This window comes from Somniosus microcephalus, unplaced genomic scaffold (genome assembly GCF_052327205.1).
Source record: "Somniosus microcephalus isolate GS21.2 unplaced genomic scaffold, FLI_Smic_1.0 unresolved_chr2, whole genome shotgun sequence".
Classification (NCBI taxonomy): domain Eukaryota; kingdom Metazoa; phylum Chordata; class Chondrichthyes; order Squaliformes; family Somniosidae; genus Somniosus; species Somniosus microcephalus.
The window spans coordinates 42,353,600-42,376,857 of NW_028225180.1; the positions used below are offsets into that span (position 1 = coordinate 42,353,600).

A 23,258-nucleotide genomic window follows, 5' to 3' on the forward strand; every position below is an offset into this window, starting at 1 on the left:
TCTTCACGCTAACGAAATCGTTGATAATTTTAAAAATATCTATTAAATCTACTCTTGTCTTTCGCTGCTCCAGTGCAAATAGTCCCAACATTTTGTCCCTCACCAACAGTATAATTCTGATCAATGTCACCATCCTGGTGTATCTACACTGCCCGCACTCAGTGGATTTAATGGCCTTTCCACAATGAGGGACCGATGCTGTACCTGGTGTTCCAACGGTGGCCTCACCAGTATTTTGTAAAGATTCATCATCACTTTTTTATTCTTGTGATTAATGTCCTTGTCCATAAAAACAGTAATTTCTGTTGGTTTGCTCATGAACTTTCTAGGAATTGAATATTTGGATCCCGATCGCTGGCTGTCGATCTACACCCTTCAGCTGCTTCCATTCAGAGCCTGCTCCCATTCCTGGGTGCTTCTCGCACAATCAGGCGGGAGCAGCGATTAACAATTTGTAACTGATTCAAAGTTGCTGGTATTTATGTATTATGATTTGGAACAATGTGTAACCGCATAATAAGACCGTAATGACCAAAGATTCTTTCTGACCATCTGTAAATATTCATCCAAACACAGAAGACTTAATATTAGTTGTATTGTACCTGAGTTTCTGGCAGTGTTTTTAACAGGTCACTTGCAACAATTGTAATAATTAATAACATTAAGAAAAGTAATTAATTTTACATTCATTTACACCTTTGTATGGGAGACTGAGACAGAATATCCATAATATTACTCATGATAATTTCATCGACAGCACAAAACAAGAGTAGACTCCATCTTTGTGCTGAGTGAGAGATACAGTTAATGTACAATCGAGATTTAAAGTCAGTATCTGGGACAAAAGAGATCACATCGATGAGCCGATTTCCGACTATTTCCTCCATTCGAACATTGATCACGGGACATGAGCCCGCGCTGTTTGTCAATGAGGAATGGAGTCCGCAAGAGAGACCCGCGCCTGCAATATTCAAAACCAACCCTCCAGGAAAGTTGCCATTATCGGCGATCGCAAGAGCTTTGATTGTTCGGCACCAAATTAAACGTTACTGATGATTTTAATGTGGCGCGCCAGGTCCCAGTAACGGGAACGGGAGTGTAAAGTGGATTCCGCTGTTGCTCCAAATCCACTGCTGAACCTCATCCTTGTTATCTTTGATCCCTGAACTTGAAATGTGCTAAATTTGCAACGAAAGAAGTATGACAAATTAAGCATTGCAGACCTCAAACGCTAACTGCAAAATGGAAGAAATGTTCACACAAGTTCTCAAAACATTACCAGAAAGAAGGAAGTTCTACGGTGAAAAAGGAGTTGAAATGGAGATTTAGTCATGAGGAAGCTTTCGTTTGATTGTTTCTTTTTATTCTCATTTTCTAACTATTCTCTGAATCAGTGCCCAGGGGGATTTTACCATCTTCTTCAGCTCTTCTCTGAATTTCATCTGGGTCGCTACATAAATACATGAGTTTTGAAAGCAACTCAAAAACTTCAACATTGTTCCAGTTTCACTGGCGATATATCCAGGGTCTGTGCGGTCACCTCGATAATAGGTGTTGTTTGCCAGTCTTGTAGTTACAAAACTCACGGCATTTGTCATCCACAACAATATAAAACTGCCCGATATACTGAACAGTAAAATGATGGATTTCCTTCGACTCTCCATCTCTGGATCGCTCTGATTCTCACTTCTGTGACCCCGGAGACTCCTGCGGGCTCTGTTGGCCACTAAAATACGTCTGACTGTCAAATAATTTAACAAGGCAATTAAAGTAAAAGGAAGCCAAACTAACCAGGCGCTGTGAAACCAGATGTAGGCTACACCCGGAGGTGAGGAAACAAAAGCCATACTGTTCCGGCAGCCCCACTGCACCTTGTTAATTATTTGTTCAGCTTCAAATGCAAACAAAATGGGGATGCCCCTTAAAAAGATTAGGGCCGTGAACGCTGTTATAACCGCGGCCGCAGTTCTCTCGGTGCAATACTTTGCTTTAAACTTCTGGCAGCAGATAACAACACATCGGTCGATTGTGAAGGAGACGGTAAACCAAACAGATAAATCGAGGGTGGCAGTAGTGATGTATAAAATGAACTTACACACGGGAGTGCGGTACAGGAATGAAAGTGGAAAGTGATAATTGAAAATCTGATACACTATTACATTGAAGATCAAGACCAGTAGATCTGCTGTTGCCATGGCCACCATGTAGACAGAGATACACTTGGAAAGGCCGCAGTTTCTTCGGGAGAGAATCACAATTGTCACCAAATTGGCTGTAAGAAAGAGAGAGGAGAGAAATAATGTTCCATTGTCTGATTGAAACATATATGGAGATACCTGTTGAGATCATTTTATTCCATTCAGTGTGATTATCTACACGGAGCATTGTGAGAACAGGATTAGTATTGGAGCCATTACCTGGGAAACCAACACACACGTTATAAGGAGATTTTGCAGCGCTCACTCTCCACGGGGATCAAGATGGTCCAGAATTACGCTAAAATCCTTGGGTTGAAGCTTCAAAGTACATGGTAAGATCAGAAAGATTATCGGATTAAGTCTAATGCTGACCTCTAGAAAACTCTTTAACTTATTAAAACAGGCTGTATGTACCTGAATACAATTAACCCCGATTAACAAAAAAGAGATTACAAAAGCTCACCTGGGACACCGATGGCCGCGATAATCGGGAAGTAAATCTCTTTGATCAGCAGAATAGTTGGTCGCCCCATTTTCAGTGAGAATGGATGAATTCTGTAGGAGCTGAAATAATCTGACTGGTGCACGGCTGAGGCAATGGAAGGTAGCTTATATTTATCCACGCATCAACCCTCCAGCGAGTCAATTAGGTTAAATCATAATGAGCATTAGTTACAGTCATTTAACAAATAGAATCATGTAAGGTTTTTGTTTAGCTGATACGTCAGATTAAGAGAAATCTGTGAAACTGTTGATGGACAATTTCAAAAAAATGCAGATTTAAAACATTGTCTATGTGTATGAAGTGCAATCTCCCAGTACTGGTGCTGACCCTATTCCTACATGTCTGGAGAAGGCAGCTCCCCAGGCAATAATCATTATGACCCTGCCCTTGATTCATTCCTAGTGCAACAATTCCTCCATTACAGGCAGTGAAACACGTCCTGCAATATTGGTGATGAACACAGTCTGGCAGCATTAGAGGTGGCTGTGCTCCTCCTTTACTAGTGGTACCCTACATTTAAATCAGAGGGACAGATCTCCTCCTGTACAACTGGCACAATACACTTACGCTAGATGTGTCCGAACTCGTTAGGCACTAGTACCATGCCTGCAATTGTGTTGAATGTGCTGCTGTGGTAATGGTGGCAACTCTAAACTAACACTACTATTGACAGTGCTCCTCCGGTACTAGTCGAATATCCCCTCATACACTAGAAGTGCGTGTTCTCCACCTCTCCCAGTGTAACCTCTACACTTACACTAGATGTGACCATCCCCCTCCTGTCCCAGTGCTACCCCAACACTTACACTAGATGAGATTGTGCCCCTCCTGTCCTAGTGTGTCCCCTACACTTACACTAGATGTGACCGTGCCCGTCCTGTCCCAGTGTTACCAGTACACTTACAATAGCTGACATCGTGCCCCTCCGGTCCCAGTGTTAGCTCTACACTTACACTAGATTTGTGCAAGCTACTCTGCTAATAGCGGTATCAATAAAATTACACCAGTGGTGAAAATTGTCCTCCGGTACTAGTGGGACACCTACGCTTACACTTAAAGTGACTGTGCTCGTCCGGTACTAGTTGTACCCCTATATTTACATTAAGTTTGACTGTGCTCCTCCCATACTTGTGGTCCCCGACACGTACACTTGTTCTGAACGTCCTGCTCAACAAGCTGCACTTTCACTTTATGTAACCTTGCTCCTCTGGTACTTGTTGTAAATTGACTTATACTACAGATGAGCATTCACTAGTGGCATGCCTACACTTACACTTACAGTGACCATCCTCCTCCATTGCTAGTGTAATCACTACACGAACAGTAGAGTTGACCGTGCTTCTATTTCACTATTAGTAACCTACACTTACACGAGTGTTGTCCATTCTCCTCATACACTGCTGGTAACTTACACTTACACTAGAAGTGACCGTGCTCCTCCTACAAAGTGGTACCCCCACACTTACATGAGAGGTAACAGTGCTCCTCCGGTACAAGTGGTACGACTACACTTAAACTAGGTTTGAACATGATGCTCTTAATTAGTTGTACCCATAAAATTACACTGGAAATAATAGTGCTCCTCCGGTACTAGTGGTACCTCCGGTACTAGTGGTACCTCTACAATTACACTGGAAATATCAGTGTGCCTCCAGTACTAGTGGTACCTCTACAATTACACTAGTAGTGAACGTGCTCCTTCAGTTCCTGTGATACCCTACACATACACTAGAATTGTACCTGCTCCTCTGGTACGAGTGCTACCCCTACACTTATACTAGTGGTTACCGAGCTCATCCTGTACTCGTGGTTTCCTACACTAACCCCAGCAATGATGGTGAATCTACGGTGCTTGTGGTAGCCTTACACTTAGCACCAAAAAAACTTGATTTTCTATAGTGCCTTTAACTTAGTAAAACTTCCCAATGCGCTTCACAGGCGCATTATCGAACAGGAATTGACACCAATCCACATAGGGAGATGTTAGTTCAGATAATACAAATCCTGATCAAAGAGGAAGGCTTTACTGAGCGTTTTAAAGCAGGAAAGAGAAGTAGAGAGGCGGAGAGGTTTAGGAAAGGAAATCCAGCGCTTAGGGCTTTGGTAGCTGAAGGCACGGCCGCCAATGTTTGAGTGATTAAAATCAGCGAAGCTCAATAGGCCGGAATTGGAGAAGCACAGATATCTCAGAGGGTTGTGGGCTTGAGGAGATTACAGAGATAGGGAAGGGCTAGGCCATGAAGCGATTTGGGAACAAGAATGAACATTTTAAAATCGAGGCATTTCTTAACCGGGAGCCAATGTTGGTCAGAGAGCACAAGGATAATGTATGAATGGGGCTTAGTGCGAGTTACGAGATGGGCAGCAGCACCTTGGATGACCTCAAGTTAACGGCAAATAGGACGTGGGTGACCGCCCATGAGTTCATTGGAATAGACAAGTGTAGAGGTAAGAGAGGCTTGGATGATGGTTTCAGCCGGAGATCAGCTGAGACAGGGGCGTGGTCGGGGGATGTTCTAGAGGTGGAAATAGGCAGACTTGGTGATGGTGCGGTTATGTGATCGGAAGCTCAAGTCGGGGTCAAATATGACACGAGGTTTGCAAACTGTCTGAATCAGCCTCAGACATTCGCCAGAGTGAGGGATGGAATCCTGTGCTGGGGAACGGTGTTCGTGGTGGGAATATTGAAAATTACTTTGGTCTTACTTATATTTAGTTAGAGGAAATTGCTGCTCATCCAGTAATTGATGTCGGACAAGCTGTGTGACAGTTTAGGAAAGGTGAAGGGGTCGAGAGGGGTGTATAGGTGGAAACTGATGGTGTGATTTCGGATGGGGTACATGTGTGCTGATGGCACCCAGCTGTACCTCACTACCATATCTCCCGATACCTCCACTGTCTCTAAATTGTCGCACTGCTTACCCTACATCCAGCACAGGATGAGCAGAATTCTCCACCAATTAAATATTGGGAAGACCGAAGCCATTGTCTTCAGTCCCCGCCACGAAATCCGTTCCCTAGCAACCGACTCCATCCCTCTCCCTACATTAAAGGTGACCGTGTTTCTCCTGTACTGGTGGTAACCTACACTTACACTGGAGGTGACCGAGTTTTTCTGGTACTAGTGTCACCCTACATGTGAATGTGCTACTCCGGTATTACTCGCACCACTACATTTACGCTTGGTTAGACAGGGCTCCTCCACTACTGGTGATACACGACACTTATACAAGGTGTGACCCGTGCAGAATATACGGTGGAAATGCCTGGTGCTGATTTTCTGACGTTCTAAAATTTCCAGCACCCGCTCTGCCCACTGGATAAAAATGGGAGTTTAAGTTACTGGAATTTCCCCTTGTACCATCCGTATTCTGACTCACAAACCCCCATCAAAGAGATGGTGCTTGTTGCTCGGTTGTCAGGAGCGATTCCATATGGAACCACTTTATTAGGGTGGTGTACTTTGGGGAAATTTTCTTTCTGATAAGTCCATGTTTTTGGCCTTTAACTATCTCCAGCTCACTTACAGTTTCTCCATCACCACCAGCGCTGAGGGATTGACTTGGAACTTTCCCCTGTACCTGAGTCTATGACGAGCAGAACGAGGGAAATGATGAGGAGCAGCAGGGCAAGCAGGCAGCTGTAAATTCGCTTCAGAATGAAGTCGGCCAAGAGAGCCCAGTGCCCGCTGTCAGATATCTGTGACCACAGGTCAGAGGCGGCACCAGAACAGCAATAAGATAATGACATCTGAAAAATGAACCAGTCCCGCTATCACGGAGCTCTCCTCCACAACTACCGAGGCTCCCCTCGGAAAACATCCTGATTCTCTTTTTACAAACAATTACATAGAATCTGCAGCACAGAAACAGGCCATTCGGCCCAAATAATCCAGGCCTCTGTTTAGGTTCCACACGAGCATCCTCCTGCCCTACTTCATGTAAACCTATCAGCATATCCTTCTATTCCTTTCTCCCTCATGTACTTATCGAGCTTCCCATTAAATGCATCTCAGCTATTTGCCCCAATTATTCCTGTAGTACCGGGTTCCACATGCTCACAACATTCTGAGTAAAGACGTTTATCCTGAATTCCTTGTTGGATTTATTAGGGAATATCCAATGCTGTCCCAAGTTTAGGATAATCCAAATGTAAGAAGTCACATAACAGCAGGTTATAGTCCAACAGCTTTATTTGAAATCACAAGCTTTTGGAGCGCTGCTCCTTCATCATGTGAAGTGGAGAAATGCAAAAAGACACAGCTTATATAGTCAGAGAATCATGTCAGATGTTTACAGGTAATATTTCCAACTGCCATTTATCACACCTCGGCAGAGAGATAATCACAGCAATCAAAGGTGTGAATGGTGTCCAAACAGGTCAGTCAGGAAAACATTACATCAAAGAACAATGAGGTGGGGTCACAAGGGGTCAATTATTGCAGATGCTGGGGTCTGTATGAAAAACAAAAAAACAGACAAAAAACATTTTTTTTGCTGGAAATCACAGCAGGTCCGGCCGCATCTGTGTAGAGAGAACAAGCCAATGTCGACTCGAGTCTGGATGACCCTGCATCAGGTGGGGTTACATGTTGCGTGACATGAACCCAAGATCTCGGTTGAGGCCACCCTCATGGGTGCGGAACTTGGCTATCAGTTTCTGCTCGACGACATTGCATTGTCGTGTGTCTCGAAGGCCGCCTTGGAGAATGCTTACCCGAAGATCGGAGGCTGAATGTCCTTGACTGCTGGAGTGTTCCCCGACTGGGAGGGAACACTCCTGCCTGGTCATTGTTGCGCGGTGTCCGTTCATCCGTTGTCACAGTGGCTGCATGGTCTCGCTGATGTACCATGCTCCGGGGCATCTGCAATAATTCACCTCTTGTTACCCCACCTCATTGTTCTTTGAGGTAATGTTTTCCTGACTGACCTGTTTGGACACCATTCACACCTTTGATTGCTGTGATTATATTTCTGCCGAGGTGTGATAAATGGCAGTTGGAAATATTACCTGCAAACATCTGACATGATTCTCTGACTGTATAAGTTGTGTCTTTATGCATTTCTCCACTTCACCTGATGAAGGAGCAGCGCTCCGAAAGCTTGTGATTTCAAATACAGCTGTTGGACTATAACCTGGTGTTGTGTGACTTCTTACATTTGTCCACCCCAGTCCAACTCCGGCATCTCCACACCTAGGTTAATCCAGCAAGTGGAAACATCTTCTCTACATCTCCCCTATCAAAGCTCTTCATAAGTTGAAAGACTTCTATCAAATCACCCATCTGCCTTCACTCTTCTGCAGCAGGAAACCCCAGGTTGTTCAATTTTTCCTGACAGTTATAACCTCTCAGTTCTGGTATTAACCTTGTAAATATTTGTTTAAACTTCTCCAGTGCCTCTGTAGCGATTTTGCAATGCGTCTATCTCGCCGGGACACCCCACCTTGCAAGAATTATTTCCCCTTAACCAAATAGTACTAAAAATGAAAGGAAGCCTTTCAGTGTGCTTTCCTCTTTTGATAACCCGTGGTGCCCCTACCGTTTCCTACAATTATCGCCCTTTGATCCCAAACTCTCCCTTCCCCTCAGTTGGCCTTCACCAACCGTGGGTAACAAGGGAAATTAGGGATAGCTTAAGATCCAAGGAGAGGACATACAAATTGGCCAGAAAAAGCAATAATCCTGAGGATTGGGAGCAGTTCAGGATTCAACAAAGTGGGACAAAGGGATTAATTAAGAAAGGGAAAATAGATTATGAGAGTAAGCTTTCAGGGAACATAAAAACTGACTGTAAAAGCTTTTATAGATGTGTGAAGAGAATAAGATTGGTGAAGCCAAACGTAGGTCCCTTGCAGTCAGAATCGGGGGAATTTATAGTGGGGAACAAAGAAATGGTAGACCAACTAAATACATATTTTTGTTCTGTCTTCACAAAGGAGGACACAAATAACCTCCCAGAAATACCGGGGAACATGGGGTCTGATGAAAGGGTGGAATGAAAGTCAATTATTTGAAGTAAGTTTAATTTTTTAAGGGTTTTTTAAACTCTTGGGCAGTTTAAACAGGAAGTAGAATCCAGGTATAAAAGGGGAGGGGCTAGTGCGGTGCACGGAGTGCTTTGTGCATTGAGTGCTGTTGGAGTTTTGCTAAGTGGGAGAGTTCGGATAAGTGGGAGGTGAGGGTGTGTTTTTTGCTCTGTTTTATTCCCCACTCCCAGGCTTAGACAGCGCTGCGGAGGCGGAGCAGCGAGAGGAGTCAACCAAACAGGCTCCACAGACAGTATTCAAGGAGGAGGTTGGTGATCAGCTGATTGGTTGGTTTTCTTCCTTCTCTTCTCTTTCATACCTTTAAGTTGGTAAGTCCTATTGAATAGTGGTGTGATATTATCATATATATCCGGGCAGGGTCTTCATAACTAATAATAAGAAATTTAATTAATTATATAGAATGGAGCAGGTGATGTGTTACTGTTGCGAGATGTGGGAGCCGGTGAACCCCATTGAGGCTAACGGTGATTACATCTGCGACAAGTGTTTGCTGCTAGAGGAACTCAAGTTCCATGTTATGGAGCTTGAGACCGAGCTTCGGACACTGCGACACATCAGGGAGGGGGAGAAGTTCCTGGACTCTATGTTTCAGGAGATGGTCACACCTATGAAGTTAATTACTGCAGATGTAGTCCGTGGTCAGGGACAGGACGGTGTGACTACGAGTGAGGAAGGTACAGGGATCCAGGATGTAGTGTTGAAGGAGACGCAGCCCTTGTTCTTGTCCAGCAGGATCGAGGTTCTTACTCCCTGTGAGGGCGGGAGCGGGGACTGCAGGGAGGATGAGCAACCTGGCCACAGCACCGTGGTACAGGGGGCCATTCAAGTGGAGGGAGTAAAAAGAAATGTTGTAGTGGTAGGGGATAGTATCATTAGGGGGATAGATAGGGTTCTCTGCAGTCAAGAGCGGGAGTCCCGAAGGCTGTGTTGCCTGCCTGGTGCCAGGGTTAAGGACATCTCTTCTGGGCTGGAAAGAAACTTGCAGTGGGAGGGGGAGGATCCAGTTGTCGTGGTCCATGTTGGTACAAACGACGTAGATAGGACAAGGAAGACGGTTCTGTTAAAGGAGTATGAGCAGCTAGGGGTCAAATTAAAAAACAGAACCTCAAGGGTAATAATCTCTGGGTTATTACCTGAGCCACGAGCGAATTTGGCTAGGATAAATAAAATTAAAGAGTTAAATGCGTGGCTCAAAGACTGGTGTGGGAGAAATGGGTTTTGCTTCTTGGGACACTGGCACCAGTACTGGGACAGGAGGGAGCTGTTCTGTTGGGACGGACTCCACTTGGCCAGTGCTGGGACTAGAGTCCTGGCGAATCATATAACTAGGGCTGTGGAGAGGGCTTTAAACTAATTAGTGGGGGGGAGGTTTCTAGAGAGCAAATAATAGAAATGACAACAGAGAAGGTCATAGACTTAGGTAGCAGTGGGGGAATTAAAAAACAGAATGTGTCAGGAAGGGACAGAAGGTATGGAGTAAAAAGTAAAGTACTAAAAAGGGAAAAAACAGGAACTAAGTGTTACAAAACATATTTGAAAGTTCTTTATCTGAATGCACGTAGCATTCGTAACAAAATGAATGAGTTAACGGCACAAATAATGACATATGGGTATGATCTTGTGGCCATTACAGAAACATGGCTGCAGGGTGACCAGGACTGGGAATTAAACATACCAGGTTATTTAACAATCAGGAAGGACAGGCAGGAAGGGAGAGGAGGTGGGGTGTCTATGTTAATAAAGGAAGGAATCACTATAATACAGAGAAATGATATTGGGTCAAAGGAGCAGGATAGTGAAACAGTTTGGGTGGAGGTAAGGAATAATAAGGGGAAAAAAACATTAGTGGGTGTAGTCTATAGGCCTCCGAACAGTTGCAACTCTGTTGGACGGAGTATTAATCAGGAAATAGTTGAGGCTTGTAATAAGGGAACAGCTATAATTATGGGGGATTTTAATTATCATATTAACTGGACAAATCAAATTGGGCAGAGCAGCCTTGAGGAAGAGTTCATTGAGTCTATTAGGGATGGGTTTCTTGAGCAGTATGTAACTGAACCGACCAGGGGGCAAGCAACCTTAGATTTGGTCCTCTGTAATGAGACAGGATTAATTAAAAATGTCCTAGTAAAGGATCCCCTTGGAATGAGTGACCATAACATGGTTGAGTTCCGTATTCAATTAGAGGGTGAGAAGGTTGGATCTCAAACAAGCGTGCTGAGCTTGAATAAAGGAGACTATGAAGGTATGAGAGCGGAATTAATTAGAGTGGACTGGGAAAATAGATTAAAGGGTAAGACGGTACATGACCAGTGGTGTACATTTAAGGAGTTATTTTACAACTTCCAAAAAAAATATATTCCACTGAGGAAAAAAGGGTGTAAAAGAAAAGATAGCCATCCGTGGCTAAGTAAAGTAATTAAGGATAGTATCCGACTAAAAACAAGGGCATATAAGGTAGCCAAATCTAGTGGGAGGATGGAAGATTGGGAAGTCTTTAAAAGACAGCAAAAAATAACAAAAAGATTGATTAAGAAAGGGAAGATAGATTATGAAAGTAAATTAGCAAAAAATATAAAAACAGACAGTAAAAGTTTCTATAGTTATATAAAAAGAAAAAGGGTGGCTAAAGTAAATGTTGGTCCCTTAGAGGATGAGACCGGGAAATTAATGGTGGGAAACATGGAGATGGTAAAAACACTGAACAATTATTTTGTATCAGTCTTTACAGTAGAGGACACTAAGAATATCCCAACACTGGACAAACAGGGGGCTCTAGGGGGGGAGGAACTAAATACGATTAAAATCACTAAGGAAGTGGTACTTGGTAAAATAATGGGACTCAAGGCGGATAAATCCCCTGGACCTGATGGCTTGCATCCCAGGGTCTTGAGGGAAGTAGCGGTAGGGATTGTGGATGCATTGGTAATAATTTTCCAAAACTCACTGGACTCAGCAAAGGTCCTGGCAAATTGGAAAACTGCTAATGTAACACCCTTATTTAAAAAGGGTAGTAGGCAGAAGGCTGGAAACTATAGACCTGTTAGCCTAACATCTGTGGTTGGTAAAATGTTAGAGTCCATTATTAAGGAGACAGTAATGGGACATTTGGATAAACATAATTTAATAGGGCAAACTCAGCATGGTTTCATGAAGGGGAAGTCATGTTTAACAAATTTGCTTGAGTTTTTTGAGGAAGTAACATACAGGGTGGATAAAGGGGAACCAGTGGACGTAGTGTATTTAGACTTCCAAAAGGCATTTGACAAGGTGCCACACAAAAGATTATTGCTCAAGATAAAAAATCACGGGATTGGGGGTAATATTCTGGCGTGGGTGGAGGATTGGCTCTCTAACAGAAAGCAGAGAGTTGGGATAAATGGTTCGTTCTCAGATTGGCAACCAGTAACTAGTGGTGTTCCGCAGGGGTCAGTGCTGGGTCCCCAACTCTTTACAATCTATATTAACGATTTGCAGGAGGGGACCGAGTGTAACATATCAAAGTTTGCAGATGATACAAAGATGGGAGGGAAAGTAGTGGGTGAGGAGGACATAAAAAACCTGCAAAGGGACATAGACAGGCTAAGTAAGTGGGCAGAGATTTGGCAGATGGAATACAATACTGGAAAGTGTGAGGTTATGCACTTTGGCAGGAAAAATCATAGAGCAAGTTATTATCTTAATGGCAAGAAACTGGAAAGTACTGTAGTACAAAGGGATCTGGGGGTCCTGGTGCACGAAACTCAAAAAGTTAGTATGCAGGTGCAGCAAGTGATTAAGAAGGCCAATGGAATGTTGGCTTTTATTGCTAGGGGGTTGGAATATAAAAACAGGGAGGTATTGCTGCAGTTGTACAAGGTATTGGTGAGGCCGCACCTGGAATACTGCGTACAGTTTTGGTGTCCATACTTAAGAAAAGACATACTTGCTCTCGAGTCAGTACAAAGAAGGTTCACTCGGTTAATCCCGGGGATGAGGGGGTGGTCATATGAGGAGAGGTTGAGTAGATTGGGACTCTACTCATTGGAGTTCAGAAGAATGAGAGGCGATCTTATTGAAACATATAAGATTGTGAAGGGGCTTGATCGGGTGGATGCAGTGAGGATGTTCCCAATGATGGGTGAAACTAGAACTAGGGGGCATAATCTTAAAATAAGGGGCTGCTCATTCAAAACTGAGATGAGGAGAAACTTCTTCACTCAGAGGGTGGTAGGTTTGTGGAATTTGCTGCCCCAGAAAGCTGTGGAAGCTACATCATTAAATAAATTTAAAACAGAAATAGATAGTTTCCTAGAAGTAAAGGGAATAAAGGGTTACGGGGAGCGGGCAGGAAATTGGACATGAGTCTGGGTTCGGAATGGTCATGGCCCTGTGGGTAGTGGAGCGGGCCCAGGGGCCGTGTAGCCTTGTTCTGCTCCTACTGTGTTCTAATTCTGTTAGATTTCAGGAGATGGTTTTATTCCTGTTCCTGGCTGGGGTGGAGATCGCCTTTACAGAAGGTAAGTACTGTAGAAAATATAGGGACAGAGTGATCTCCTGGAAGAATTTCGATCGCCTAGATGGGTCGGAGAGGAATTTCCCAGATTTTTTTCTCCCAAATTGGCCATTGGGTCTTTATCTGGTTTTTCTCCTCTCCCGGGAGATCACATGGGTTCGGGTGGATGCAGAGTGATAGAAGATTTGAGGTTAGGATCAGATCAGCCATGATCTTTTTGAATGGTGGAGCAGGCTCGAGGGGCCGATTGGCCTACTCCTGCTCCTATTTCTTATGTTCTTATGTTCTTATGAAAGAAATCAGTATTTGTAGGGAAATGGTGTTAGGAAAATTGATGGGACTGAAGGCCGATAAATCCCCAGGGCCTGATAATCTACACCTCAGGGTACTTAAGGAAGTGGCCCTAGAAATAGTAGATGCATTGCTGGTCATCTTCCAGAACTCGATAGACTCTGGAACAGTACCCATGGATTGGAGGGTAGCTAATGTTACCCCACTATTCAAAAGAGGTTTGGAGAAAAAGCGGGGAATTATGGACCGGTAAGCATGACATCGGTAGTGGGGAAAATGCTAGATTCCATTGTAAAAGATGTAATAGCACAGCACTTGGAAAGCAGTGACAGGATCGAACAAAGTCAACATGGATTTAGAAAAGGTAAATCATGCTTGACTAATCTACTGGAATATTTTGACGATGTAACTGGTAAAATAGATAAGGGAGAACCAGTGGATGTGGTATATTTGGCCTTTCAGAAGGCTTTTCTAAGTCCCGCATAAGAGATTAGCGTGCAAATTAAGGCACATGGCATTGGGGGCAAGGTATTGAGTTGGATAGAGAACTGGTTGGCGGACAGAAAGCAAAGAGTTGGAATAAACCGGTCATTTTCTGAGTGGCAGGCAGTGACTAGTGGGGTACCAAAAGGATCGGTCCTAGGACCCCAGCTGTTCACAATATATATTAATTATCTGGACGAGTGAATTGGATGTAACATCTCCATATTTGCAGACGACACAAAGCTGGGTGGGAGGGTATGCTGTGAGGAGGATGTCATGAAACTCCAGTACGCTTTGGACAGGTTAGGTGATTGGGCAGAAACATGGCAAATGCACTTTAATCTGGATAAATGTGAGGTTATCCACTTTGGTGGCAAACAGGAAGGCACATTATTATTTGAATGGCAATAGATTGGGAGAAGGGGAAGTGCAAGGAGACCTGGGTATCCTTGTGCACCAGTTGCTGAAGGTAAGCATGCAGGTGCAGCAGGCGGTTAAGAAGGCAAATGGTATGTTGGCCTTCATAGCAAGAGGGTTCGAGTACAGGAAAAACGATGTCTTGCTACAGTTGTACAGGGCCTTGGTGAGACCGCACCTTGAGTATTGTGTGCAGTTTTGGTCGACTTATCAGAGGAAGGACCTTCTTGCCATGGAAGGAGTGCAGCGAAGATTCACCAGGCTGATACCTGGGATGGCAGGAATGACGTATGAGGAGAGATTGCGTCGACTGGGCTTATACTCACTGGAGTTCAGAAGATTGAGAGGGGATCTCATCGAAACCTATAAAATTCTGTCAGGCTGGACAGACTAGATGCTGGAAGGATGTTCCCGATGGTCGGGGAGTCCAGAACCAGGGGTCATAGTCTAAGGATAAGGGGTAGGGCATTTTGGACTGTAATAAGTAGGAATTTCTTCACCCAGAGAGTGGTGAACCTGTGGAATTCTCTGCCACAGAGGGCGGTGGAGGCCAGTTCATTAAATATATTCAAGAAAGAGTTGGATATATTTCTTAAGGCTAAAGGGATCAAGGGATATGGGGAGAAGGCAAGGACAGGGTACTGAATTTGAATGATCAGCCATGATCTCATTGAATGGCGGAGCAGGCTCGAAGGGTCGAATGGACTACTCCTGCTCCTAACTTCTGTGTTGTTATGTTTCTATGGTTCTGAAGTGCTTGACTGATGCTGTCCAGCACATTTCTTGTGGGACTGATGCAGCACTTTCTTAGATTTGGCGGTGGTTTGTTTCCCCAATCAGGAGAAAGTGCAGAGTGTGAAGCAGGTCCGCTTGGCTTTACCTGGAATATAACCTAGGGGCAAGGAAGCGGTCGTTAATGTGGGTGATAACAGTGGCAGAAAGCAGATAATAAGCATCATGTGAGTCCTCCACTGGTTCCGACATGTCGGTCAGATTGAAGGAAGGGCTGTCGGGAAATGATGGGGCGGGGTGAAGTGTATTGAGGCCCCTCCTGCACTTTGGTATCCAGCTGTCTGCTGATCACTGCAATGAGGCTCGTGAGTTGGTAGAGGTGTAAATGTTTATTATAACGCACTTTTATATTGGAAACTGACTCATGTTATCTTGGCTGCTCTGGAAGTTCACTGATCATCGCCTCAATTTCAGTGGCCATTGTATTGTAAGATCAATAGTTGAGAACCTTTCTCTGATCCACTCATCACATCCTCCCAGCCCAATGGCCGCCCACTTAATGCCCATTTAATTTTATTGTTTGGATTGCCAGAGACCTCCCTGTGCTTTGCTCAGAACAGTCGGATATTCAGCATCACACCGCAATCTGGAGCTGGCCTCATCCAAAGGGGGAGTGTTCTCCACATCTGGATCTTTCCCATCACGTTCCCGTTCATGGTCAGGGCTCTCATTGCTCCGTTGGTCAATCACGGGTTCATTCTCCATCAGCTTGTAGATAACCTGCACTGTGGGACATTAAAGCGAAGCGACACCTTCCTCCCTCTCGTCTTACCATTACAGCAACTCCTTCCGCAACCAATACTTTCCATCATCTTTGCAGGGCAGATGGAGTCCAGCTTGACATGGTGAAATCTGTAGGGAGCTGTTCAGGCCCCCTTAGTTGAGAACAGTTACTAATCTATGACATTCTCTGCCCCAGTGCTGATTGCAGATGAGCGCTTTGTGAGTCGGGATAAGATTACTTTCCTGTGCTGAACCATGAGATTGTGATGATCAGCGGGTTCAGTACCACTGATGGAATCAGTACAACCCAACGCCACGGATCATTGTAAATGGACAGAACCATCTAGATACATGAGAGTGACGGGATTGGCCAGGATGGACTGGTTATGAAAACAGAATCATCACCACAGCCCAACCCCACTGATCATTGTAAATGGACCGAACAATCCAGATGTGTGTGGGTGACGGGACAAGCCAGGATGGACTGCTCATTACAACAACAACAACGTTCATTTATGTAGCGCATTTAACTTACTGCAATACCCCAAGGCACGTCACCTGAGCGTAATCAGGCAAAATAGCATACTGAACGAAAGAAGGAGCCATTGGACAGGTGACCAAAAGCGGGATCAGAGGTAGGGTCAAAGGAGAGTCTTAAAGGAGAGAAATTGAGAGGCTTGGGGGGTGGATTCCAGAGTTTAGGGCCTAGGCAGCTAAAGGCATGGCCTCCAGTGATGGGGCGAAGGAAGTGGCAGATACACAGGAGGCCAGAGAATGAGCAGTGCACAGCTCTCAGAGGATCGTAGGGCTGGAGGAGGTTCCAGAAATAGGGAGCGGAGAGGGCATGGAGGGATTTGAACAGGAGAATGAGCATTTTAAATCGAGACGTTGTTGGAATAGGATCCAATGTAGTTCAAGGAACAGAGGCTGATGTGTGAATGGGACGTGGTGCGAGTTCGGTTATGGACAGCATTGTTTCGAGTGAGCTGCCCAGTTTATGGAGGGTGGAAGATGGATGTCGGGACAAGATAGCATTGGATAAACCAGGTCTGGAGGTGGCAAATCCTGGAGGGTTTTAGCGGCAGAAGGGGCGGAGCTGGGTAATGTTACATGGTCTTTGTGATGGAGTCAATCTGGGGACTGAAGTTCAGCTTAGGGTCAAATGGGAGGCCGAGAATGTGAACAGTCTGTTTCAGCCTGAGACTTTGGCCAGGGAGGGAGATGGAGTCGTTAGCTAGAGAACGGAGTTCGTCGCAGGGACCAAAGACACTGGATTCAGTCTGCCCAATGTTTAATTGAAGGAAATGTTGACTCTTCCAGGACCGCATGTTAATCAAATACTTTGATATCACAGAATTAGTGGAGGTGTGGAGGGAGCTGTTACTGAGTTAGAGAGATGTGTCATCAGTGCATATATGGAAACTGACGTTGTATTACCGGATGATGTTGCTAAGGTGCAGAACGTAGATAGCAGGATGAAAGAATTTAACCTTCGGGGACTCCAGAGGTAACGGTGCAAAAGCTCGAATATAAGCCATTGCAGGATATTCTCTGGCTGTGACTGCATAGGGAGGATTGAAACCAGGTGAAGGCAATTCTCTCAGCTGGAAAATGGAGGAGTGTCATTGGAGAAGGATGGTGTCAACAACCGTGTCAAGAACAGAAAGAATGAGGAGGGACAGTTCAACATGGTCGCAGTCACGTAGGAATATCATTTGTGACTTCCATAAGGACCGTTTCAGTGCCGTGGCAAGGGCAGTAATTTAATTATATAGATTCAAACATGGTGTGGCTAGAAAGATGGTCACGGATCTGTGAAACGACTATATGTTCAAGGAGAGGAATAGGAGTTTGGAGATGGGGTGTTAATTTGCAAAGACAGAGGGGTCAAGGGTGGATTTGTTAGATGGGGGCGATGCCGGTACATTTGAAAGGAAACAGACAATAGCAGAGCTGAGGGAGCCGTTCATAATAACAGCTAGCATGAGGGATCGAACGGGAAGCTGGGTGATCAGCAGATTAGTGGGAAAAGGGCCGAGAGAGCACAAGGTTGGGCTCGTGGACAAAATGGGCTCGGAGAGGGCACAATGGGAAATAGGGAACGTAGGGAAATTCACGATAATATTGTAGGGATTTAAAAACAAATACAGAGAAAGCGAATTTAGAGGAATACACCAACTGTTAATTAGAAGTAGAAGAAAGGTGACTTTAGTGAAACACAGTAACTGTTATATTATAAACTTGCTGAAGTGCCCGGTGGTGCCGAGGGTCCTTTGAGGGCATGTTGTTTTTGGAAGAGAGAGAGCGCACGAATGGGGGGTAGAGAGAGAGCAAGCGACTGGGGGGAGAAGAGAGAGCAAGAGACTGGGGGGAAGAGAGAGAGCGAGAGACTGGGGGGAACAGAGAGAGTGAGAGACTGGGGGAAGAGAGAGCGAGAGACTGGGGGGAAGAGAGAGAGCGAGAGACTGGGGGAAGAGAGAGAGCGAGAGACTGGGGGAAGCGAGAGAGCGAGAGACTGGGGGGGAGAGAGAGAGAGGGAGAGATTGGGGGAGAGAGAGAGAGACTGGGGGGAGAGAGATAGAAACTGGGTAGCGAGAGAGAGATGGGAAATTAGAGAGAGAGAGACTGGGGGAGAAGAGAGAGAGAGAGGCTGGGGAGAAGAGAGAGAGAGAGAGAGACTGGGGGAGAGAGAGTGGCTGGGGGGAGAGAGAGACTGGGGGAGAGAGACTGGGGGAGAGAGAGACCGGGGGGAGAGAAACTGGGGGTTGAGAGAGAGAGAGGGGGAGAGAGAGACTGGGGGGAGAGAGAGAGAGAGGGGGGAGAGAGAGACTGGGGGAGAGAGAGAGAGGGGGAGAGAGAGTGGGGGGGGAGAGAGAGAGGGGGAGAGGGAGGGGGGACAGGGAGGAGAGGGGAGGGGAGAGAGGGGGAAGGTGGGGGGCAGGGGAGGGAGGGGTGGAGGGAATGGCGGAGGGAGGGGGTAAAGGGAAGTGCAGGAGGGAGGGGGAAGGGGGAAGAGAAGGGGGAGGGAAGGGGGAAGGGGAGGAAGGGGGAGGGAGGGGGGAAGGGGGGAGGGAGGGGGGAAGGGAGGGAGGCGGCAGGGAAGAGGAAGGGAAGGGGGAGGGAGGGGGGAAGGGGAGGGAAGGGGGAGGGAGTGGGGATGGGAAAGGGGGAGGGAGGGGAAGGAAAAGGGGGGAAAGGGGGAAGGGAACGGGAGCGGGGGGAAGGGAGGGGTGGGGGGAGGGGTGGGAGGGAGGGAGTAGGGAGGGCAGGGATGGAGGGGAAGGGACGTGGGGGAAGGGAAGAGGGAAGGGGGAAGAGAGGGGGGAAGGGAGCGGTGGAGGAGAGAGGGGGGAAGGGAGAGGGGAGGGGAGGGTGAGGGGGGAGGGGTGAGGGAAGGGAGGGAGGAAGGGAGGGGAAAGGAGGGGGGAAGGGAGGGGTGGAGGGGGGGAGGGGTGGTTGGGAAGTGAGGGGGAAGGGAGGTGGAAGGGGAGGGGGAAGGGAGGGTTGGAAGGGAGGGGGAAGGGGGAAGGGGGAGGGGAGGGGGAAGGGAAGGAGGAGGGGGAGGGGTGAAGGGAGCAATGGGGTGTCTTGGAGGGGGGAACGGGGTGTGGGAGGGGGGAAGGTGGTGTGTGGGAGGGGGAAGGGGTTTGTGGGAGTGGGGAAGTGGGTGTGTGGGAGTGGTGGGAAGGGTTTGTGTGGGAGGGGGAAGGGGGTTTGTGGGAGGTGGAAAGTGGGTGTGTGGGGGGGAAGGGGGTGTGTGTGAGGGGGAAGGAGATTTTGGGAGGGGGGTAAGTGGGTGTGTGGGAGTGGGGGGAAGGGTTTTTGTGGGAGGGGGAAGGGGGTTTGTGGGAGGGGGAAAGTGGGTGTGTGGCGGGGAAGGGGATGTGTATCAGGGGGCGAAGGCGGTTTGGGAGGGGGGGAAGTGGGTGTGTGGGAGGAGGGGAGGTGGTTTGTGGGAGGGATGGAAGGAGATGTGTGTGAGGGGGGAAGGGGTGTGTGGGGGGAAGGGGGTGTGTGGGAGGGGGGAAGGGGGTTTGTGGGAGGGGGAAGGGAGTGTGTGAGAGGTGGGGAAGGGGGGAAAGGAGGGGAGGGGAAGGGGTGTGTGGGAGGGGGGAAGGGGGTGTGTGGGAGGGGGATAACGGGGAGAAAGTGATCGGGGGTAGCCAGCAGACCCTCTCCCCTCTGCCAGAGTTGGTCACTGCCTGGGCTGGAAGCCTGGGACTGGAGTTGCGCTGCCGGCTGTTGGAGAAGACTAGGCCTCGGGCCCCTGCACTGACATGGCCCAGGTACCTTTTAATACCTTGAAGCATGAAACTGATAGTTCTTTTAAAACATTTTTGGTAAATTTTTCTATAACATACACTTCACAACCTCACCAAACTTTTTATTAAATAAGGGGTTCCTCACCTGTCACTGCTTTATCAGAAACAGTAATGGCCAATACTTGCTTTTCAGTTGGAAAGATTAGGACCCGATTGGGAGCACTGAAGCCCCGCCCACTCTCTGTTCCTGTACTAAGATGGCCACACATGCACTCTGTTACACACTGAATCAAAATGGCGTCGCACTGAAACTTTTCACCCTCCTTGACAAAGATGGCTGCCGTTAACTTGGGGCTGTCAGCAGAAGAAATCCCATCAGCTGCAAACACAGGATCTTCAGATAAATATTCGGGGCTTGCGACCTACCCCAGTTGCTTATGAAGCCTCCCCACCTATCACCCCCGGAATTGGAGCTGAGGCAGCAGACCCTCTCCCCTCTGCCTGTGTTGGTCCCTGTCTAGGCCGGGAGCCTGGGACTGGAGTTGTGCTGCTAGTGGTTGGAGAAGCCTAGGCCCTGTGCCCCCACACTGACATGGCCCGAAGAAATAAATCACATACTGGACCCATTTAGTACATGCAAATTATATAATGAGACAGTTGGGCTCCTAAGTACCAAATTTTTGCTGGATAAAATCCCTTCCACACACACAGAAAGTGGGAAAAATAAATCAATAGTTAATAGTTAGGAATCAAGATGGCGGCGGGACAGGAGGTGCCTAGCTCGGGCGTGACTGGGCAACAGAAGCCCAGGCTTTGAGGCCTGAAAAAACGGTGAATGTTAGGACCATTATAGAGGTTAGAGAAAACATATACAGGTTAATTAACTTTTTTTAAAAGCAAATTATTTTTTCGCTGGAAATGTAGATTTGAAAAGAAACACGCAGAAAGTTGGAAAAAGAAATGAAGAGTTTGGAATCAAGATGGCGGTCACTCACCTCATTTCACATGATAAGGCACACCCACACACGCACCGATTGGTCAACCGTCAGGTCACTGAACTGTAGGATTGGTCAATCGTCCTGTCACTCGACTGTAGGATGGCCCGCCCGCACATGCAATGAAGCCGTCCCCATGACGCAGTGATCGGTCGACCAACAGGTCACTCGACCGTACGATTGGTCAACCTTCACTTCACTCAATGCTGATGAGCGGATAATGAGCGGAATTTTGAACGTTTTTTGGATACTGTCGGCACAATTTTTGTCCGATCAAAAAGTAAATATGCCTACAAGAGTCCCCTAATGATGGGCTTTCTTCTGATATAACATATGTGTAGGTACGCTCTATAACTTTTGAGTGTATAGCCGGACAGGCAGACAGACAGAGAGACAGAGAGACAGACAGAGATACATACCGTTTTATATATATAGATAAAGTACAGTGAAACACGGGAGAATGCAGAAACTGTTTAAATGTAAATGCGGAATAGGGGGATATATCTGAACACAGTAACTGTTTATATATTAATGGGGAATAGGGGGTTATAGGAGAACACAGTAACTGTTTAATTATAAATGGATAAAAGTGGGATATAGTGGAACACAGTAACTGCTTAATTATAAATAGGGAATAGCAGGATATAGTGGAACACAGTAACTGTTTAATTATAAATGGGAAATAGCGGGATATAGTGGAACACGGTAACTATTGACTTATAAATGGGTAATAGTGGTAAATAGTGGAACACAGTAACTGTTTAATTATAAATGGTGAATAGGGGATATTGTCTAACACAGTAACTGTTTAATTATAAACGGGAATAGAAGGATATAGGGGAACACAGTAACTGTTTAATTATAAATGCGGAATGGGGATATAGGGGAACACACAAACTGTTTAATTATAAATGGGCAATATGGGGTTATAGGGGAACACAGTAACTGTTTATCTATAAATGTAGAACGGTGGATAAAGGTAAACACGGTAATGGATTAATTATAAATGCTGAATAGGGGGATATAGGAGAACCCAGCCACTGTTCAACTATAATGGGGAATGGTCGATATAGGGGAACACAGTGTCTGTTCAATTGTAACTGGGGAGTGGGGTATAGGTGAACACTGTAACTATTTAATTATTACAAGAATAAAGTTGAATGTAGTAGAAGGCAGTAACTTTTTAATTACAAATGAGGCACACGGGGATTATGGGAAACATGGTAACGTTTTAATTAGGAACAGGAAACGGGGGAATTTAGGGGAATATAATATATATTTAATTATAAATAGAGAACATGGATTTTATGAGAACACAGTACCAGTTTAATTAAAAATTGGTCTAATGGAACTTAGTAACCATGTAGATAGAAGTAGGGCTCAGGGGAACATATTTTCTGTTTAATAACGAATTGATGAAACGGAATGTCAGGGAAACACAGTATCGGTTTGATTAGAAACAGAAAAACCCAAAGGAAAAAAACCAACTATTTAAGCAGAAAAAGGGGGCAGGTGAATCACAACAAAATGGGACTGAATTTGACACGGTAATGTAATGGTTAACGTGTTAAAGCGTTTGATTTCTTTTTACATGTTTGTATTAGATGATGTGATTCATTACACATAGGCTTCTCACGATTGTACCTGGGTGCAGATGCATCACTGAACGATGGAATAAAACCTCCGCCTGCTGACTTACTCCTGCCTTAAACACAGTTGCCATCTGAATCCAGTTAAATGAGAATTTGCCTATTACACAGAACAGCCCACAATTCACCACCACTTCATTCATAATCTGGATGCCAGCCGGATTGGCAGAACCTGGGGTCCACGGGGAAATGAAACCATGTGGCGTTTGGCTTTATGAACCCCAGTATGATGCGGGACGTTAACATTTGATGGGAAAAGGGGGATCTTAAACACAATTAATAACTGAAGCCCATTCACATTTAAAGTATTGAGGCTATTGTTAGAGTAAGGTTTTCAGTAAGGTCCTTGAACATTGGAGTGAGGTGTCATCGGCTTATTGAGCGTGCAGTACATGCAATA

At 45.9% G+C, this 23,258-nt stretch overlaps 1 protein-coding gene and 1 pseudogene across 2 annotated transcripts in view; both read right to left on the reverse strand.

Moving 5' to 3' along the window:
• The window catches only part of LOC147092569 (NACHT, LRR and PYD domains-containing protein 14-like), a 359,808-nt pseudogene that overhangs the window by 231,960 nt on the left and 104,590 nt on the right, over nt 1-23,258 (reverse strand). The window lies entirely within an intron of this gene.
• On the reverse strand, nt 609-2,768 carry LOC147092571 (putative G protein-coupled receptor 139). Its single transcript, XM_085975952.1, has 2 exons — nt 2,662-2,768; nt 609-2,272 (listed from the first exon to the last, which is right to left on the reverse strand). Exons 1-2 carry the CDS (start codon nt 2,729-2,731, stop codon nt 1,368-1,370), a joined length of 975 nt encoding a protein of 324 aa, XP_085832078.1. The 5' UTR covers nt 2,732-2,768; the 3' UTR covers nt 609-1,367.